This window comes from Leiobunum rupestre, chromosome 1 (assembly GCF_980474605.1).
Source record: "Leiobunum rupestre chromosome 1, qqLeiRupe1.1.hap1, whole genome shotgun sequence".
In the NCBI taxonomy this organism is placed as follows: domain Eukaryota; kingdom Metazoa; phylum Arthropoda; class Arachnida; order Opiliones; family Sclerosomatidae; genus Leiobunum; species Leiobunum rupestre.
The window spans coordinates 72,228,245-72,249,895 of record NC_143384.1 but is presented as its reverse complement, the minus strand read 5'-3'; the positions used below and the strand labels follow the sequence as shown (position 1 = coordinate 72,249,895).

The window sequence follows — 21,651 nt, the reverse complement described above, 5'->3', positions numbered from 1 at the left end:
AAATTTCACTTGGAATTGTGGGTATAGCTATTTCTATGTATAACAATGGTTTCATAAAAACAAAAACATTTTTTTCGGGCTAGGTGCGCGCCAAATTATACATTTTTGGTAAAAATGTAACTTCATAAGGAAAACGCCTCCAACATGGGGAGTATAGCAGTCTGATAACTTCGGTTCATTTACTTTCGGTGTTACATGGTGGTGGAAAATTTCAAGGCTTCTTTCAATGTATATCTAGTTCTCCTAAGAACTGTTTATTTTTTTCAAATGAGACTACAAAACATTCCGACGTTTTTTTTCCGTATATACACAAGGTTAATAATAAAAAATAATAATAATAATAGTATAAAATATTTACAAAAACATATTTACATAAAAAGTAAATCGGATTTTTGATCTAATATAAATAATATTTATTCATTTTTTAATTGCAGTGAGTGCAATTAAAGGGTTTAATTAAAACTAATATATATATATATAATTAATAATAATAATATATTATAATTATATAATTATAATAATATTATTAAATTTATTATATATATATATAGCTTCTTGGTTTCCTTAAAAATTTAATTTTAAAATAGCATTTTTTCTAAACGTAGTATTTAGATTCTTAAAAAGATTTAATTGGGCGACAAAAATATATGGTGAAATTTTTAAAAATTTGCAATGATATTATGTGGTGGTGATTTTACAAAATGCGATATTTTCGTGATGTTTTATGATTATAAATTTGAGCCGATAGCGGCTGGTGTCAACTTTCCTCTAAAAAAAGAAAATTACATTTTATTATAAAATATTTAAATTGTATAATTTAATTAATACTAATTAATTATTTCAATTTAGATATAACTTACTTAGTTTTGCTTTTTGCCCATTCTAGTTCTTGGTTTGGAAAGCATTTCTATTTTTTAAATTAATTAGAAAAATATTTTAATATTATATTTTTAATTTTTAAGTAATATGAATTAAAACTTACTGAAAAGGCGGCTGTCCAAGTGGTCAAGGGTCGATGGACACTACCCATAACGCAAGTCATACGGCCCAGAGCTTCGATTCCAATTACCTGTGTATTATTTATACAATTCATAGTTAGATATTATCAATTTTTGATTTCACATTTTGACTGGTTTTAGAAAGTATTAATGTAATATACTGACCGTTGTCAGCTGGCTGGGTGGCTTGGTATGCTTCTCTGACCATTCTTCAACCAAGGTCAATTTATCACAAAGCCTGGCAACGCCGCTGGCTGTGTTGGGGATGATGATAGTGTCGTTGCTTGGGGCGGCAGTCGTCGTGGTTTCCTCCCCCCGAATTTTGTGCTTAGCCATACATTGTTCAAGTACATCAGATACCTAAGTCGTTAAAAACACCATATTAAATATAATTAATTTTATTTAGATAATTTTAATTTTGTTTAGATAAATAGCTTTAAATTCATCAAGTTAAAAACTTTTAATTTCATAAAGTTAAAGACTTTTAATTTCATCAAGTTAAAGACTTTTAATTTCATCAAGTTAAAGACTTTTAATTTCATCAAGTTAAAGACTTTTAATTTCATCAAGTTAAAGACTTTTAATTTCATCAAGTTAAAGACTTTTAATTTCATCAAGTTAAAGACTTTTAATTTCATCAAGTTAAAGACTTTTAATTTCATCAAGTTAAAGACTTTTAATTTCATCAAGTTAAAGACTTTTAATTTCATCAAGTTAAAGACTTTTAATTTCATCAAGTTAAAGACTTTTAATTTCATCAAGTTAAAGACTTTTAATTTCATCAAGTTAAAGACTTTTAATTTCATCAAGTTAAAGACTTTTAATTTCATCAAGTTAAAGACTTTTAATTTCATCAAGTTAAAGACTTAATTTCATCAAGTTAAAGACTTAATTTCATCAAGTTAAAGACTTAATTTCATCAAGTTAAAGACTTAATTTCATCGAGTTAAAGACTTAATTTCATCAAGTTAAAAACTTAATTTCATTAAGTAAAAGACTTAATTTCATTAAGTAAAAGACTTAATTTCATTAAGTTAAAGACTTTTAATTTCATTAAGTTACTTAGTTAAATACTTAATTCAATTTAGTTAAAATCTTAATTCAAATTAGTTAAAGACCTAATTCAAATTAGTTAAAGACCTAATTCAATTTAGTTAAATATTTTATATTTATTTTAATTAAATAGACTTAATTTAATTTAGTACGGTAATTTTAATTTAATCTAGCTCGGTAACTCTAATTTAAACTCACTCACTAACTTTGTTTAAATTTGACTCGGTAACTTTAATATCATTTAGTTCGGTAACTTTAATTTAAATTAGCTCGGTAACTTTAATTTAATTTAACTCGGTAACTTTAATTTAATTTAGCTCGGTATTTTTGATATCATTTAGTTCGGTAACTTTGATATCATTTAGTTCGGTAACTTTTATTTGGTTTAGTTCGGTAACTTTAAATTGGTTAAATAATTGTAATTTAGTTAAATACTTTTATATTACTTTAGATCAATTATTTTAATATAATTAAGTATAATTAAAAAACATCTCAATTTAAACCGACTGTGAATTTCTTTTACACTGAAGCAGCGTTGCCAGATCAAAAATCTGAAATTATCGTATCTAGGCCAAAAAATTATCGATTTTCCTGGAAAATTATCGTATATTTCTTTTTGGCGATAAATTTTAATTCATACATAAATGCGTTGAATTTAGATGATTTTTTAAAGCACTACAGGAATTTTAATTCAGGGAAATAAACAAAATGTCTATTATTATTATTATTAATATGTTTAAAAATGTTTAAAAAAATGCGGTAATAGCTAGGAGTAATAAACTCACACTCTGGACTACGCGTACAGAAAATGTATATCATTCATTTTAAGTAGAAAAGTTATATAAATTTATAATAAAATATAAATCGTTCGTAGGTTTTTAAAAAAATCTAAAGATTATCGTACATTATAGTACGTTGAGGCAGAATTATCGAAATAATGGTACGATATCGTACGCCATGAAAATTATAGTACGCCCTAAAAATTTTGATGAAATTATCGCACTGTGCGATAATTATCGTACGTCTGGCAACGCTGCACTGAAGTAAGAAAAAGACATAGGCCTACATCAATTTAAATCATTTTCGCGTTTAAAAATTTCAGATAATATAAATTTCTTATCTTAAAATATTTCATAACAAATATCGTATTTCATCGGAAATACGTGCAGTTCTACTACCTTATATTTTTTAAATATCCTATTAGCGTAATAGAATAATCTATAAAATGTTTTTAGTGTTGGGATGTTAAATGACATGAGGAATATGAGGAAAACCTTGGAATAGATCTGAAATTGCTTCGAGTAATATTCTTCTTCGGGGAAGGAAAAGGAACTCACCTCGGCCGCCATGTGATAATCCACGCACTGTAACCCGGTCGATCGCTGTTCGCCCTCGGCCACTGAAAACAAAATTAACGTCAGGAAAATCATAAGTAATGTAACAATCCTAAGTATATAAAACGTTCAACGCCTCTTACACATAAAAATTTCCAAACCAAAAAAAAATAGATCAAAATTGACAAATTAAATTAATTTTATGATATTTTGAGGAATTTTGGTCAATTTGATTAAAATATGTAAAAATTGATCAGAATCGGTAAAAATGGAGAAAAGCGAAATATGAAGATAAAAAAGTTGTATTTGCCAACTAATCGCCGAATCGACAATAATAAATGAATTTTATCGAAATTAATAAAATTCAATTACGTTGTTTGAATTTGATCAAAATTAACAATTTTAATTATAATTATTTTTTACAGGGGGACCCTTAGAAGTGCTCAGATTCCCAAGTTATTTTCAATGGGAAAATATACATACTGTGTTGTCAAAAACATTTTCGGTTGCCATGGCAAAAATAATGCAAATTGCAACTTTTCCCTTCGTATAATTTCATGTTACCTAGTTTCAACAAAATCGGTGATTATCACCTAGGGTAGTCTTCTCGTAAGTATAACCACTAGCATTTTTTTGCTAATAAAACATATTCTTAACACCGAGAAATAGGTATTAGCAGGAAACTATAGAGGTATACACTTGGAATGTCTAAGGTTCCATTGGGACGGTGATACGAAAGCGCGTCGAGAAAGAGGCGGGGCTTAACTACGTCAAGTGTAAGACGTAACACGACATTTCAAATTCATTGGCTCGAGGTTTGACGCGAAAAGAATGCGTCGTCATGGTAACAAATAGGCGAGTTTCCCGCGCAAAAAAGGCTTATGAAACAATGGATTTAAAAACCTTAATTTGTTATCGTACTTGATATTTTGAAGTAATTATAATGTTCTTCGCGAAAGAAGCGTAGTGATACCTAATTTCAGGTATTTGTATGGTTATAAAAGAGATAATCGGGTAAGCTAATAATATCATAACCATGACTAGGCTTAATGGCGAGTTTTCGTCGAATGAGGGTAGCGAGGCGCGAGAGGTTTTCTCGTGAGTTTTCCCGCTTTAAGACACGCCCGTTTCTACGAGCTTCATCACGGCCGTAAAAATCTTCCGCAGACATTCCAAGTGTATACCTAAAAGCCTTGAAAATGGTGGTTCGATTTTTTTTTCTTAAAAAAAACGTTTTATTAAAAAAAAATCAGTTTATTTGAATTTAAAAGAAAAATAGAATTATTTGAAGTTTTTAATTTCAAAAATCGATCTATTTGATTTAAATAGGATTTTTATGGGTTTTAATTGAATTTTTTTATTATTTGATTTTTTAAGGGTTTTATAACTGTTTGTTAATTTGAGCGCAGCGGTAATGTAAACAATTTTAAATTATTAATTAAAAATTAAATTTAATTGAGTTTTCTCCGAATTGACATTTTCATAAATACATTGAAGTGTAATCACTGATTGAAATCAATATTTTTTAAATTACTAGTTTTAATCAAATTGATTTAATAAAGACCTCGAAATTCAATAGTATTCGATAGTGATAAACTGTCTATAACTATTATGACACACGTTTTGGATCTATGTTACTTATGGTACAATTAACATTTTCCTAGTTAGACAAGGTATAAAGACAACGATGTTTAAAAGTGCATCATTGCTCCGTCCTTTATACTTCAATTTTTAAATAAAACCATTTGTTGCGCACTTTTAAACATTTTCCATGTATGGAAATTTTTAATCATTAAATATAAAATTATTTCCTTTAATTACTATTGTGCCTAAAAATTAAAAAATTCTAATTTGCAATCATTAAAAATTGGAAAGTCAGTTAAACTTAAATGGTTTTATATCGTAAATAATTTTAATATATTATTCCGAGGAGTTGGTCACTCCGCGAACTCGGTGTACATTGCCGTACCTCTGACGGTGCTAACAAAGAGTTCGTGAACTCTTTAAAATCCGTACCTTTAACAGTACTAAGTACGCAAACTCGGTGTACAGGTCATCCGAGAGTGACTTACCCCTCGTATTATTCGTGAATAATATTTGGCAAGTTTCCGGCTTTAGATACGTTAAATTATTAACTATTGACTTAAAATTATTTTAAAATCATTAATATAATTTTCACTTTCTTTAAAAACTCCACTCCTTTTAAAATTTAAAAAATATTAATTTTAAAACTTTTGTAAGCTTAATAATAATCAGCTTATAAATTCCCCTTAAATTTAGTGATTTAGTATTTAAAATAACCCGAATATAAATTCAACTATAGATTGGCTGAATGGTTGAAATACCAGAAAACAATTGGAGTTTTGCAAGGTTCCCAGAAATCCACCTGGTATCTGATCGGTTCTCTAACACTGATCTAACTAATATAAATCAATGCCACCAGAGTCCCAAAAACTACACTAGCCGTTCTATGATGAATAAATTCGCTTACGCTATACCATTTATAAAAATTGCAATAGATGTAGAGCTCGCGTGGTTACATTGCACCTGGCTTCGAAATGGTTCATTTCGGACACAAGACAGTCATAATTAAGTTTGATGTTTTAAAAACGTGTTTGAATGTTTGACCCGAAAAACATTAAGTTGTCGGTTTTATATTGTATAATATGCTATTTAATATTTAATATTTTATATGCTATAGACGCATTCACATATTGCCTATAGGGAAATATGCAAAAAGGGGCGAAATCCACCCGAGGTGCCTTCCTATTTAATAATGTTTGAGGTAGATGGCGACAGTATAAAGTTTATGAAAAATAACTTGTTTTAAAAAGTTATTAATTAATTACTAAATTATAGTACTTTAAATTCTTATTAAAAATATATAATTTTTGTAATTTAAATTAACAATTAATTTTAACAGTAGTTAACACTCTCCGCCATAGATGGCGATATAATACAATTTTAAACTATCCAATCAGGGAAGATAATTTTGTATTTTAAATCTCGACAAAACTTTCTCCACTAAAAACTGAAAACTTTCAACCAATCGTTGAAAATCAAAATTATGACGTCATGTTGCTATAAGAGCGCCATCTACTAACAAATAACGCCATCACCACGTTACCTCGGATTAATTTTACCCCTTTAAAGTCGTCTTTGCCGGTTAAAAATTGATCTATCCTATACATTGTATATTACAATATATTAAATCCTTTTTGGAAAATTTCAAAAGATTTCAACATACAGTAATTGTCAAAACTTTTCCAAAAGTGTCGAGGCTATAAAACTGAAACAAGTACCTTCGCAGGCTCAAATCGACGTTATTTTAGCGCATCACAGTTCAAAATATACCGATTCTCAGATAAAAGCAACGTTATTATTTTGACCCTCTAATAAAACTAATTTTAATGCTTAATTTCTTCACGTACTTCAAGGAAGTCGATTTCAAAAATTGGGGATTTTTTTGTATAAATCTAAAGCCTATAATTTTAAGTCCCTGACCTATTATTTCACAAAAAGTTATCCTGCAAATTATACAATTACCCCAAAAGGGGAATTTTTCGGTAAATAAACATTTAGTGAAATCGCTATTTTTACAAACTTAAATTCTGATTTTCTTCATTGAAAATTATAATTTTACAAAATTCACCTTGTCTAGTCTATAGCGAATGAGTTCAGATCGGTTTTTTAGGGGTTATGACTTATGTATCGGATTCAGTTTGAGAATCAGATTGTTGGGTGAAAGAAATATAAAAGATTAATCTTATCTATCTAATTGTCTTTAGATATCTGAAAATGCCGTCGGAATAACCTGATTAGTTGGCATTTGGAAGGGCGTGGGGAAGGCAGAGGGGGTGTGGTCTTCTTCCAGGGAATCATGAGGCCAACAAGCAGGGGCGGGCCGTTAACTTTGGGGGCCCTGGACTAACACTGTTTGGGGCCTACCCAACTTTGGGCAAGTTGTGGCGATTCATTCGACACGGTAAAAATTATTTTTATACCCCTTTTTAATTTTTAATTTAAAAGGTTTTTATTTAATATCTGATCACGAAGGGGGCCCTTTGATTGAACGGGGCCCTGGGCTGCAGCCCTTAAAGACCATGCCTAAGTCCGCCCCAGCCAACAAGGCGCCGGATGCAAATTCCCTTTTAGTAACCGCGAATTAAATTACAAGACGTGAATTCGACCCAACGCGCCCAAAAGAACCGCTAAACTCGGAATTCCAATGAAATTCCTCTTACGCAATATATGTTAATATTAACATAAGTAAATTAACAAATCATTGGAGAGGAAATTGTAAATCTCACGCGATGGGGGGTTCGGTTCAAATTTAACCCAGTAGTGTATAGAAATTTTCGCGCCCCCTAGTAACGAGATCCGGCGAATTTTGACAGGGTGTACTTCCTTTTCGAATGATTATACTGTTCACGCTTTCGTTATTTAAATATTTGTCGTCGGTTATTTGTCCCATATTTTGCTAGACGCTTGCGCAAGTTTGTCTTTTGGTTCTACTTCACTTTCATTTTCTCTGTTAAATGTTTTAAATTTTTTTGGGGGTGTAGAAACGGATGAGATGGAAGAGAAAAATACTTTAAAGGTTTTACCGAATTTGTTTTTTAGATTGGTGGTTATATTATAAGAACTGCGTTTCGCCCTTTCTTACACAATTCAATTCCTCTTAGGTTGTTATTTTGCGCTTATCAAGAACAGGGTTATTAAAATATTGTTCCTTATTAACAGGGTGATTGAAAAATTGCTCCTTATTAACAGGGTGATTGAAATAATGTTCCTTATTAACAGGATGATTGGAATATTGTTCCTTATTAACAGGGTGATTGAAAAATTGTTCCTTATTAACAGGGTGATTGTAATATTGTTCCTTATTAACAGGGTGATTGAAAAATTGTTCCTTATTAACAGGGTGATTGGAATATTGTTCCTTATTAATAAGGTGATTGAAAAATTGCTCCTTATTAACAGGGTGATTGAAAAATTGTTTCTTATTAACAAGGTGATTAAAATATTGTTCTTAACCGAGTGGTTGAAAAAACGCTCATTTTCGACCAAATTCTTCTAAAATAATGTACAAGGAGATTGAAAATTTATTCCAATTTATAATTAATACGCAAGATATACTTAAAACATACGTGAAATCTTGTTCTCGTTTTTGAAAGATTACACATGTAAGTAACATAATAACCTATAAGTATGACACTGGACGAAACTGGGTAACAATAGTCTGTCGCAAAGTCATTGCGTACTCAGAACAGTAAATTTGTCGCTAGTATTAAGGGTCATTTGTGGTTAAGCAGAGTCGATCGAAAAAACCCTATTTCGACCCCCAATTAAAATTAATTTTCATGATTAATTTCTTCGCGTAATTCAAGGAAGCTGATTCCAAAAATTATGGAATTTTTTGTATAAATCTAAAGCCTATCCCTAGCCGATTATTTAACAAAATACGAAATCATCCTTCAAATTACCCAAAGCGGGGAATTTATGGCTTTAAAAGTCGCTTGATGACTTGCATGGGCCTAAGGTGGTGGGTTGGGTATTTGCCTAGCTGATTATTATTATTATTATTATTATTATAAAATTGCATTATCTAAATTGGAGAAATAGTTAAGATAGTTCAGATATTATCAGATCAATTGATATTGGTCAAAATACAAATCAGATAGTTTAAACCCTAAATTAATGTGAATTCAATGTAAACTCAGATTGCGAGCAGATTTCCGAGTTACCGATTTTACTTGTAAAATAAAAGATTATAAATATACTAAACGTAGAAGTCAGATAACTGTTCAGCTAACGGAATCTGGTCAGATTAATTATAACAGACCAGTTCGTATCGGTTACTTGGGATAATGGATCAGATACAGTTTGAAATAAGATTGCTGTATGAGGTGGATACCAAAGATTAACTTGAACTGATTATCCTCAGGTATCTGAGAATTCCGAGCCGAAATAAATAATAATTAAAAAATAAAATTAATAATAAACTCTAATAACTATTTCTTAATAAACTTGATTTGATTGTGATTTGATAACATAATCAGTTTCCCGTGGGTAACACCATAAATCTATAATATTGTTTCATAAGTTTGTCACTTTGGGGAATATTTTACTGAGAGCTAGTAACGAAGTGACGTCATCACCATTAGAAAGTCTGCTCCTAGCGAGGCGCTGTCAAAGGCTACGTATGACGCGTTAGCAAGCGGACGCAAAACGGTGACGAAGCCCGTAATGCAGTCTGTCTTGTGAATACTTAATAGCTCTCAGTAAAACTATTACACGCGAAGAATAGGAAGTGTCACAATTATGTAACGATATTATCCACTTATGGTAACACCAGGGTCCAACAAGTGTTAAGCCATCGAAGGCATTATTGCGAACTGCGACCTTGTGCTCGGAGCAAAATCCTTTCCAAGTAAACGTGACCAGCATCTTCGTGTAAGGATATTCTAATCATCTTTAAATTGTTCCCGGTGAAAACTACCAAGTTTGATAACACTTACTCATATATATAAATATATAGGTAACCATTATCCGACGCTATCACTTGGGTTTCGTAACATTTCGTCCACGATATTGGGGACATCCTTATTATGTCTTTTAATATAAGTCACGAGAGCGAGTAGACAGATGTCAAAAAGCCATTTTATTCCACGTCGGGCGAAGTCGTCTGAAAGCAAAATCTATTTAACTGTTATGGTGAGCTTTTTTTCTTCTTCAAATATTCATTTAAATATTTAAAAGATAAGGACATATAGTAGAACTTGTTATGACGAATATTTGTGATAAATGAACTGCGGGTTAGATAATCGGTATCAGAATTCAAGGTAAAATGTAAAAGAACTCGTAATTTTAGTTATACGTGGTTTTTGCCGTAATTATACTAAAAAAAACCCAATGAAACTGGAGAAGATCACACGGTATAAATTTATTATTATTTAAATTATAGTTATACGTGGTTTTTGCATTATTGTCTTATACAGAGTACGTTGATTAACGGCATAAATAATTATAAAAAAATTCCAAGTTCGAGGTAATAGATAGATTTTATCTCAAGGTTGAAAATGGTATATACGATTATTCTAACGACTTTCAAATGAGGGAGTTGATACTTTTAAACTAATGATTTAACTAAATGTTTCAAAAAAAATGTTGAAAAATTTCCACTAATGGTTCGTATTTTAACTTAATTCTAAACAGCTAGGAGAGTTGGCAAAAGTCTGAGTGAAAGCCCCAAAACGTCGAAAATTGTTATTATTATTATTATTATTATTAATTTTAAGTGAATAGTTAATGATTTAACGTATCTAAAGCCGGAAACTTGACAAACGTTATTCTCGAATAATATATTAAAATTATTTACGATATAAAACCATTTAAGTTTAACTGACTTTCCAAGTTTTAATGATTGCAAATTAGAATTTTTTTTAATTTTTTTGCACAAAAGTGATTAATGAAAATTATTTTATATCTAATGATTAAAAATTTCAATATATGTAAAATAGCTATTTAGTGTTGTTTGGTTAACGACTAGCGCAAAATTAGTAGTTAGACGAATGGTGTTATTTAAAAATTAAAATATTATATTCTGATGACGAAGCGATAATGCGATAATTTCTGTAAAAATAAAACCTTGAAATTGGACATAGAATTGAAGACCTTTAACCCTTTAAATTTGAACTACAAGCGAGTAAATATCGGGATTAAAACATGACGTAACGACAATATAAAGGTAGAAAGTAAACTGAAAAATATTCTGACAGAATGGCGACGCCCTGTGCTTTTACAAACTAGGCAAACGTTTGGAAATTACCTTCATTTACGAAAAAGGAATGTACTAAACCTTAGCATAAGTAATGTAATAGTTATAAGTTTGACACTGAACAATAATAGTAAATTTTACGTTCCAATTCAACAATTAATTATTATATTTTTAAAGTCCGTTTGATTTCTACTTCGTCAAAAAAGTGGCTTGTACCATTTTTTGGGGCACTTCCAAAGACTATAGTATAGCCCTCTCCTCCTGAATTTTTACGAGCTTAAGAAGGTCACGAATAAATTTGCATTAATACATTAGAAACGTCGAGGGGTCGGACATTTACCAAAATCCCGTACACTTTGTCTAAAATCGCAAAATCTTTTAACTCTCTCTATGGTTAACATTGAAATCCCAAAATCACTTCAAAAAGTATTGATAAAATTGAAAAAATCTCTACGAAATCCTGTACAAAATAATGTCAAGTGTCCGACCCCTTGAGAAATGTTTTGTTTTGTTCTGTCTATTGTCCTGAAAATAACTAGCAATTATGCCTTAACTATTTCGATTAAAAATCCAATATATATTAAATTTGACTCGTTTTTTTTGGCCTATAAAAAAATGTGTTTTCCCACACCCGCGGACACTCAAAATCTGCCCAATCCCGAAAAATCCTAAAATGACGTACCATTAAATAATTAATTGAAATAATAAAAAGTGTCATACTTATGGGTATTATGTTACTTACGCTGTTGAAAAAGAAGGTGAGCTTGAAACTAGGCCCGCCTAATATCCCCGATGTATTCGATCTATCCGGTCAGAAGTTCAAACGAAAACTAAACCCAAACTAAAGGAAAAGTTTGTCATAGATAAAGAGATTAGAAAAAAAATTCCCCGAGAAAGTTTTCTGAAACGTTGAATACCGGTAATTAAAATTAACCGGGTTTTCCTTCGAAACCACTTGGATATGGTTCGATGACCAGTAACGCGTGACGTAGGACTAGTACGTGAATGGTCAATGGGTCAGTGAAATTGGCGTTCATTTTGCGGGTCAATGAGATCAATCGAACGAAGATGGTCATCGGCCTTTTACAAACCGGGTCCCCTTCCATTTGACCTATTAGAATTGACCTTAATTTGGCAACGCCGATGTAATTAAATTTAATTGTAACCCTAGAATACGTTAATTGAATTTAATAAGCGAGTGGGTGTCTGATTTAATACGAAGTAATGTCCCCAAAAAGGATTGTTGGAAATATTTTCAGCATCACTTCCTTATTTCAAAAAAGGGAGTATAACGTCACAGTTATTATTTTAATAATTAAATTAATTAATGTATAGGAATGACTAAAATTTAAATTACGGTCTTAGATAATTTAGATTGATAAAGAAAAGACCAATTTTTTAATTGGTTCTTATTAGCATTAAAAAGGACGTATCAAGAATTAATTTTTATTTCGAGAGAATTATTATGTTGAGTAAGGGAGAAGACTACAGTGGCCATTGTCTACTTTCGCGCTATTTCAAGCTGAACTCTTTTAATTTTGTATTTTAACTTATAAAATTAATATTTCAGTGTAGAACAACCTCTTGTTTAGTGACTAAAATAATTTTCACAATTTTTTATTTAAAAGTAATTAAGTTATTACGTTTTAATTCGGACCCCCGGAGCTAAACAAGTTGGGCAAGCGCCCAAACTACCCTTTAGTTAGGACGTTATGTCTCGTTAACTATTAATATTTGAATTATCAAAATTATTTTAAGCACTAGAGGAAGGTTCAGCCTAATAAGAAAAATATAATTAAATTATGTAATTGTTAAAACAGAAACGTTCAGCTTGAACAAAAAAGAGGCTTTTACTGTATTCTTCCCCCTTAAGCATCAATCAAACGAACCTGGTATCTCATTGGTTCTCTGAAACTGGCGTAAGCTGGTGAGATATTTCCTCCCCCTCCTCTGTAGCCGGGAGAAAATTCGACCATGATGTAATAATTTAAAATTTTAACTATATTTTGAACTCTTAGGCATTTAGAGCCTGTAGCCAACTATCGGTCCCAATTTCTTATTTTCATTTTGAATTTCCGAATGTAAATGTGTTCAAAGTAACGGTAACGTGATGTTATTTATTGTGTATCTATTTTAGGAATGACCAAGAAATGACAGCGGAATTCCCAATCACTTTCCTCAAGCTCCGGCCGCCTCCGGCATTAGCTTCGCGAAATATCTCCAAAACATTGACCCTTAAAAAACTTCGCTATTATTTTTTCAAAACAGACCTCTTATTTCAAACAAATCGGTTAGGGTTTGTGAGTATTAGTTTCACGTACTTTCGATTGATTTTGTTTGAGTAATAAAATTAGGTTCTTAATGCTGAGTACGCTAAACTGATTGAAAATTTAGAAAAAATTTAAACTATCAGAAGCGATTGGGTTTACTCAAATGTTTGTAATATCTTGTTTAAAATGGCTCCATATTTAAATATCCCCTTATTTTGCATATAAAAAGCAATTATTTAACTGTTTTTCAAATAGCCCCTTTAAGCAATTTCTTAATAAGCACATTTAAACGCATTTCTTAAATAGCCCCTTTTAACCGATTTCTTAAATAGCCCCTTTTAACCGATTTCTTAAATAGCCCCTTTTAACCGATTTCTTAAATAGCCCCTTTTAACCGATTTCTTAAATAGCCCCTTTTAACCAATTTCTTAAATAGTTTTTTAACCGATTTCTTAAATAGTTTTTTAACCGATTTCTTAAATGGTTTTTTACTTTTCCAATTTATCAAATAGCCCTATTTCATAGCTTTTACCATTTTTGAAATAATCTGTATTTCAATGATATTTTAAATATCCCACATTTCAACGATGCTTGAAATATCCCATATTTCAACGATGTTTTAAATATCCCATATTTCAACGATGTTTTAAATATCCCATATTTCAACGATGTTTTAAATATCCCATATTTCAACGATGTTTTAAATATCCCATATTTCAACGATGTTTTAAATATCCCATATTTCAACGATGTTTTAAATATCCCATATTTCAACGATGTTTTAAATATCCCATATTTCAACGTTGTTTTAAATATCCCATATTTCAACGATGTTTTAAATATCCCATATTTCAACGATGTTTTAAATATCCCATATTTCAACGATGTTTTAAATATCCCATATTTCAACGTTGTTTTAAATATCCCATATTTCAACGATGTTTTAAATATCCCATATTTCAACGATGTTTTAAATATTCCATATTTCAACGATGTTTTAAATATCCCACATTTCAACGATGTTTTAAATATCCCACATTTCAACGATGTTTTAAATATCCCACATTTCAACGATGTTTTAAATATCCCACATTTCAACGATGTTTTAAATATCCCACATTTCAACGATGTTTTAAATATCCCATATTTCAACGATGTTTTAAATACCTCTAGAATATCATTTTTGCTTTCACGGTCAAATATTTAACGATGGAAATCGAGAGAAAGGATTTTGTACAAATCTTTCCAACATTCCATAAATTCTTTTTACATTACTTTCTTTGGACACGTTCAATTAATTTTAAAAGGTTAAATATTTTTTATAATTATTTTAATTAATTTAAAAACCTTTCGGTAAGAATTTCATTTTTAAATTTCAAATTCAAAAGAACGGTCTACAAATTTGAATTAATTATCATTGTTTTAGATATTGTGTTGGATTTTTACACGAGATTGATTTGAAAACTTACGATCATGTTTTCAAACTAAGATTTGAATGTTAGATTTAAGATAAAGTAATGTTTTTTTGACCGAAAAGACAAATTAAAATTAATTTCTTGCATCTGATTTTTTGACGTTTGTGGATTTTTCAAAAACTTTAGAGGTGGTAACTAAAAGTAATTACGACAGGGCCTCTTTCGGTGAGTTTTGGATGTCAACGGCTTTATTTTGTCCGGTACAGGTGCCCTTGCAACAAGTTCGTATTTTCAGAAGTACATAATTAATATATCTCTTAAAAGAGAAGTAAATGGATACTTCTCTCGTAAGAAGCTTCTTATATACTTCTGATATTACTTAAGTCTTATAGGAAATTATTTTACTGTCCAACGAAATTTAAATTTAAAAATAATATTTTATTTTAAATTTATTAAATGGATAACAATTATTTTTTTATTAAAAATACCTTCTTAGGAATTAGATTTTAAAATTAAGTTATTATTTATTTAGTTTATATATTTAAAATTAGTAAGTTACGCGAAAAGCAGGATAAAAATATGTTGTTTGATTTAAAATTAATTTTGGATATTTTAAAGGATATATTTTATTTATTTAATAAGCAAAATAAATATTATATTTAAAAAAAATCCGAGGAATATTTGTTACTAGCGTATTCAATTACCGGATTTCCACGGTGTATTTCATTTCATTTCTTTCTTCCGAAAATATTTTTACTGCACCGTTCAAGTTGTTATGGGCAGAAGCAAGTTATTGGAAATGCGCGTCCGGTGTTTTTTCTATCTTTAAAAATAATCATTCGACCATAAAGTTCTTTACAAAATTAACAGGATCATTTTTTGAATTGAAGAAATCTGGTTTTATCGGCGGCGAATTAAATAACTGCTTCTCTAATAATCCTTAAAAAGCGTGAAAAATCACTCTAAAAATAAAATATTTACCGATATAACTGGTTCTTCGCGAGGGCCATTGTTTAAAGTTCCTGATTTTTAAGTTTGTTTAAAACATGCAAATTTTCAAATATATTCTTAATTTTATTAACTTTTGGAATTCGGGATTTTTACAAACTATAAATAGAAAAATTCGTTCATGGAGGATACTTCTAGTAATATTCCTAATTTTAATTGGTATTTATTTAATTATTTAATTTTAAAGTATAAGTTATAATATTAGCTAAAATTACGTCTTACTTATTTTAATGTTAAAATTCTACCTAAATTACGTTTTATTTTAATGTTAAAATTCTACCAAAATTACGTCTTATTTTAATGTTAAAATATTACCCAAATTACGTTTCATTTTAATGTTAAAATATTACCCAAATTTCGTCTTATTTTAATGTCAAAATCTTACCTAAATTATGTCTTATTTTAATGTTAAAATATTACCCAAATTACGTCTTATTTTAATGTTAAAATATTACCCAAATTAGGTCTTATTTTAATGTCAAAATCTTACCTAAATTATGTCTTATTTTAATGTTAAAATAATACCTAAATTAAAATATGAAAATAACACTTACCGCATAGTCTATAAATTAACTGCAAAATATCGTAAACCGTGGCTACTCGACGTCCAGTGGCTATCGTGTGGCCCCCTATTAGCACCAAGAAAATGACCACTAACGGTCGATATCCAAAATTTATTTTCATTTTATTTTAACTTTATAGTTTCAAATTTTCGAAAACAAATTATTTAATTTTATAAATAACTGTTGAAGAATATAAATAATTTCGAATAACTTAAGAAGAGGTACGAACTGTATCCTATCTCAACCGAAATATCTCCGGCAATGTTAAATTTTTCCTCCGGTGCCGAAGTTATATATATTGTTCCCATTCAGCGCTAACCCCCCCCCCCCCCAGCCCCCGCTGCCTGTAAGCGGCACAGTATTTGCCTCCCGCCAACACGTCACGGCGTTACGTCACCTAATTTCGATGACGTCATTTTTACTATTTCTTTGATTGGAGTCGTATATTAGCTCCCGATATTTTTAAAATGTACGATTCGTTTGAAATACTGATTGTAGTTTTAATCAAATAATTGGGTTATTTAAATATCTGAACGACCTTGTCTTATTAATATTATTCTTGTAATATAATTAAATTGTTGACCTCGTTTTACGAGGAAATATTTCGGTGTTAAATTAGTATTATTTCGAGATTTTTTTCGACCTTTGACCCCGAATGGTAGTGACCCTTATGGGTACTCGGCCGTGAAAGTTCTTCGTATTTATCCTCCTTCTAAATTCATATTTATTTTATTTTTTTACGTAACTTGACCCCTATAAACTAAGGTCGTTTTGTTTCTAATTTTTTTCTTTCAATTAACAGCGATACATATTCAACGTTTGGAAAAATTACCGAACTTTAATTATTTTTTTTATTTCATTTTTTATTTATTACGATGAACTAAATACAAATCTTAAATATTTGTTTTGAAGCTCTTCAAGGGTATGCTGTGTTAGTTTTTAATTAGCTACTTTAAAGAGTGAATCAACAAGTTTCGGGTATTTGCCACCAGGTTTAACATAAGCTAGTGATGATTGGCGCTAGCTACGTTACGATTTTTCGATTTCGTTCATTCTCCCTTTAAAGGTTAACGGTATCGTTTGAATTTTTACCATAAACCTAAAATTTGCGTTAGTTTTTCTTTTCAAAATATTTATTTGATACTATTAATCAAATTCATATGGTGAACATTTGCGTATAATTTCAATTATTATTTTAATAACTTTAGTCACATAAATCGTGCGTAAATTAAATTCTGAAAGACAATAAATTGTGACATTCCTGAAGTTATTTTTCTTGGAATAATTACAATTTTTGTCGTTATTTCTAGCTTATGGCGCAATGTTTAGAGACCTTAGGTGCATTTTTATGACAACTCGCAGTAACTTGATACATGCGTCACTCGCATTCGGTGTCAAAAATAATTTGAAATGCAAAATTAATAATTTTTACTCGAAAGCTCGTTTTAAAATCATTTTTCGAATTTTTGGAAATCGTTAATCTCAATTTAATCTATAGCTTTTGGCAATAGCAAGTTATAAATAATTTTTTTAATTTTTTTTCGTCAATTGAAATATTTTTCTTTGTAATATATTTTTATTTTAAATTATGAAAATGAAAACCAATTATATTAAGTTTAGAAAATTAGGAGTCAATAAGAAACTTTAATTTTTATCTTGTTTTCGCCGCCAAAGCCGTGTAAATGCTAAATTATCTTTTGCATATTTTTCATAATTTCATAAATTTAGATTAAAAATAAAAAACCAACCGATATTGGTAAGTTTAGAAAAATTATAATTGCAAACGATATTTAATTTCTTAGGCAGTTAAATTATTATCCCTAATTTCATTTTAGGAGTATATTTATTTGAATTATGGATTATTGAATTATTCAAATAAAAATAAATAGTATATATTACTTCGGGGAATTTTTCAAGACATTAAGAAATACGAAACGTTCATATTTGTATTCGGGTTTAGTTTTATTTTGCATATTTTTCAATAAATTAAGAAATTCGGTAGGCAAAAATCGAAAAGTATCCTACGTCGACATTTTAAAAAATATAAAATGAAAAGGGAAAGAGAAAAATTATTAAAATTTTCCTTTATCTCTACCTTGAAAAAGGGTGGTAGTTTCGTTCAAATACTCTAAATGGGGTCAAATTTCGAACTGTTTTGTAACTCAGTTTCCCTCATTTTAGGTAGAAACAATTTGGTCCTTGGCCCCCGTTTGGCTCAGGGTCAAAATTGACACTGCGAAGTAGTGGGCTTTACACAGTATGCTTTACGTTGAAGAGCGGATGTTACGATTGTTGTGAGTTGTAGAATTGAAAAAATGAAAAAAAAAAAAAACCCCCAGCGTTCAGCGTTCTCTGTGGACGAGAACCGGTACTCCTAATTTCCTTATTACTAGCGGCTCACACGTGATTGGTTAAAGGCTTAATTCCCATGCAAATCGCCCGTCTCGCTAAGCTTTTCATTTTACTCGTGGAACATGTAGTTAATGCGACGGGTAATATGCGTATAATCAGAAGAATATAATATCTCTCTCGCCAGATAAGTCTTCGTCTTCCTATCTTACTCACGTTATTCGCTTAGATTTGTTTCAGATCTGGATATCATTCTTCCGAGTTGAGTTTGTAAGTTCTCTCCCCACTGGTTAGAAGGGTTTCCCCTTCCATAAAAACTTGTAGAGGTTAACGGTAATAGTGAGTGTAGGGAGCTGTTGGCTCGCGTGGCATGAAGGGCTTGCCACCACCCTCCTACGCGTTGTAACCCGGCCACCTGAATTAATGGCTTTAAAAGTCGCTCGATGACTTGGGCCTAAGGTGGTGTCTTGGGTACTAGCCTAGCTGATTGCTTTTGTTGTTGATATTCAATGAGATTTTTTTCAGAGCTTGATTCAATTAGGTTTTTTTCCGGTGTTAATATCACCTTGATTAAATAAGATTGGTTTCAGGTGTTAATATCGATTTGGATACATTTGTTCGAATTTCATTCGTCCGAACGGTGGTACAAATGTCCGAATGGTCATTTGTCCGAATGCCGGAAAACAGGATCGTATGTCCGAAAACGTATTTCATTTGCCCGAAAAATGTATCACAACTTTTGTTGGTGATTTAGTCGTTCAATTTATGTTAACTTTACTGGCGAATTTCATTTGTTCGAATATTCGTTTGTCCGTTTTTTCGAACATTAGGAATTGGTTGTTTTTTTTTTAAATATTGTTAATATAAGAAAATAGTAACATTAACGTGAGCCTAACCTAACCTAACCTAACCTAACCTAACCTTAAATATCCACAACATTCAACGCAATTCCCACAAAAAACAGAAATAAGAAATACTAATTTAGCGACAGAATTCGGACAAGTGATGCTACCGATTCGGACGAATGAAACAAACAAGTTGCCCAATTAGAACAATTGAAACATTTGTTATTTCGGACGAATGAAATTCGAACATTTGTTCCACCCTTCGGACGATTGAAATTCGAACAAATGTACCTACCCCGTTAATATCACCTTGATTAAATTAGATTTGTTTCAGATCTAGATATAATCTTGATTAAATTTGATTTGTTTCTGATCCTGATACAATTTTTATTAAATTAGATTTTTGAAATATCTTGACTTAAAAACGTACGTATACATCTGGATTGATCTTTTGAAACATTGATATGTTAAGTTCTATGAATTCGCAATTTTGGGATTTTAATCTTCCGGCACAAGCATAGCGCCGATTGAATTTCGGTCGGCGGCGGCGTTTAGCGAAAATTTAGTCGATCGGGATTTACGTCGAGCCTGCGACGGTACATGTGTCGTTTTAAATGGCATAGACGGGTACTTATCTCGTCAGAGATATCTCATAAGCTTCTGGTATCATTATTCGTTTTGTTGAATAATTTCCATTTTGGAACTGAATAAACTTTCATCAGCCCGGTTAAAAGTTCGCAGAATATTAAGTGACACAAACAAGTGAGTGAAATTATCTAATAAAAGGAACGAGGATAATGTAGTATTTCGCGTCACTCGATTTTTACGCTTTTAAAACGAATATATTCTTTACCATTTCTGTAAAATAGTTGTCAGATTTAAATAATATTTAAATATTCGAAGGGTTCGACATTGGCCAAAATCACGTACAATCTATAGAAATCTGATATTAAAAACCTTTAAACGCACTCTCGCAAGCTCAAAATTTGTGTTATCGTCGAGTTCGGGACTACTTATTTTCTTTCAATATTTTCCATTTGATAGTAGCGACAATGAGAGTAGCGGAGGTTTCTCTAACTACGCTGTACAGCCAAAGGTAGCGGAGAGAGGATTATCAGCCCCCTGGAGTGACTGATTTCTAACTCTTTGGGGCATATAGTTCACTCCTTCCCGGCTACTTGTATTATAAGTCGCTGGATGACTTGGGCCTAAGGTGGTGCCTTGGGTATTAGCTTAGCCAGTACAGGATTAAGGGCTAGGCCTACTAGGCACAGACCTATGGGCCCCCACCAACAGAATGCCCGCACCAACTGCCAATTGTTTTTGTGTGCATGAATAAAAAAAAACAGAATAATAAATATCCTATTATCAGTCTGCCCTGTTTTATTTGTAGCAGACGTCTAAGCAGCCATCTCTTAGACTTAGTTCTTGAAAACAGTTTTAGTTTTAGATATATCAATGGTTTTTAAAATCACAAAATGGGTATTTGGACCACATTTAGGTAAATTTCATCAAGTTTCGGTAAATTGGAACAATTTTTGGGTAAAATAAGGATAAAATCTTATCTTTTTTTTAACAAGTCAAAAACATTTTCGGTTGCCATAGCAAATCGAATGGGTAGTGCAACGTCTCCTTTTGGGAAATTTCATATCTCATATAGGTCTACATTACGAACGACTTTGAACAAAATTGGCAATAAACGCCTCGGGTACTCTCCTTTTTATTGCCTAGGGCCCCAGCTTCAGTAAATTTGGTACTGAGCCTAGCTGTTTATTATTATTATCAGGAATGTATTGAAGTTACTAAGAATATTTCAGCATAGCATTAACCCCTGGTACCATCCTCACCGCTTTTGTGGAGAAAGTTCGTCTGCATTTAAGGCGCATTCAAGGTCATACCATATAGCAAACGTGAATGGGAAAGCGGACGAATTTAACATACAAAGGCTGAGAGGATGGGAATCAGAATCCTGTAGTCCAATATTCTTAGTAACTTCAATACATTCTTGTTATTATCATATTAGCGAAGTTAGCTTC

At 30.8% G+C, this 21,651-nt stretch overlaps 1 protein-coding gene across 2 annotated transcripts; it reads right to left on the bottom strand.

Annotated features, from left to right (window-relative positions):
* Nucleotides 1-555: 555 nt before the first annotated feature.
* Nucleotides 556-16,672, bottom strand: LOC149966306 (uncharacterized). 2 transcript variants are annotated; one of them, XM_090171428.1, is made up of 6 exons: nt 16,413-16,672; nt 3,389-3,450; nt 1,164-1,358; nt 983-1,069; nt 861-907; nt 556-768 (listed from the first exon to the last, which is right to left on the bottom strand). In XM_090171428.1, the coding sequence occupies exons 1-6, from the start codon at nt 16,540-16,542 to the stop codon at nt 729-731; spliced, it is 561 nt and encodes a 186-aa protein (XP_090027554.1). In that variant the 5' UTR covers nt 16,543-16,672; the 3' UTR covers nt 556-728. The 2 variants fall into 2 exon arrangements, with proteins under 2 accessions (XP_090027554.1, XP_090027563.1); XM_090171437.1 differs by lacking the exon at nt 16,413-16,672 and adding an exon at nt 3,869-3,921.
* Nucleotides 16,673-21,651: the final 4,979 nt, after the last annotated feature.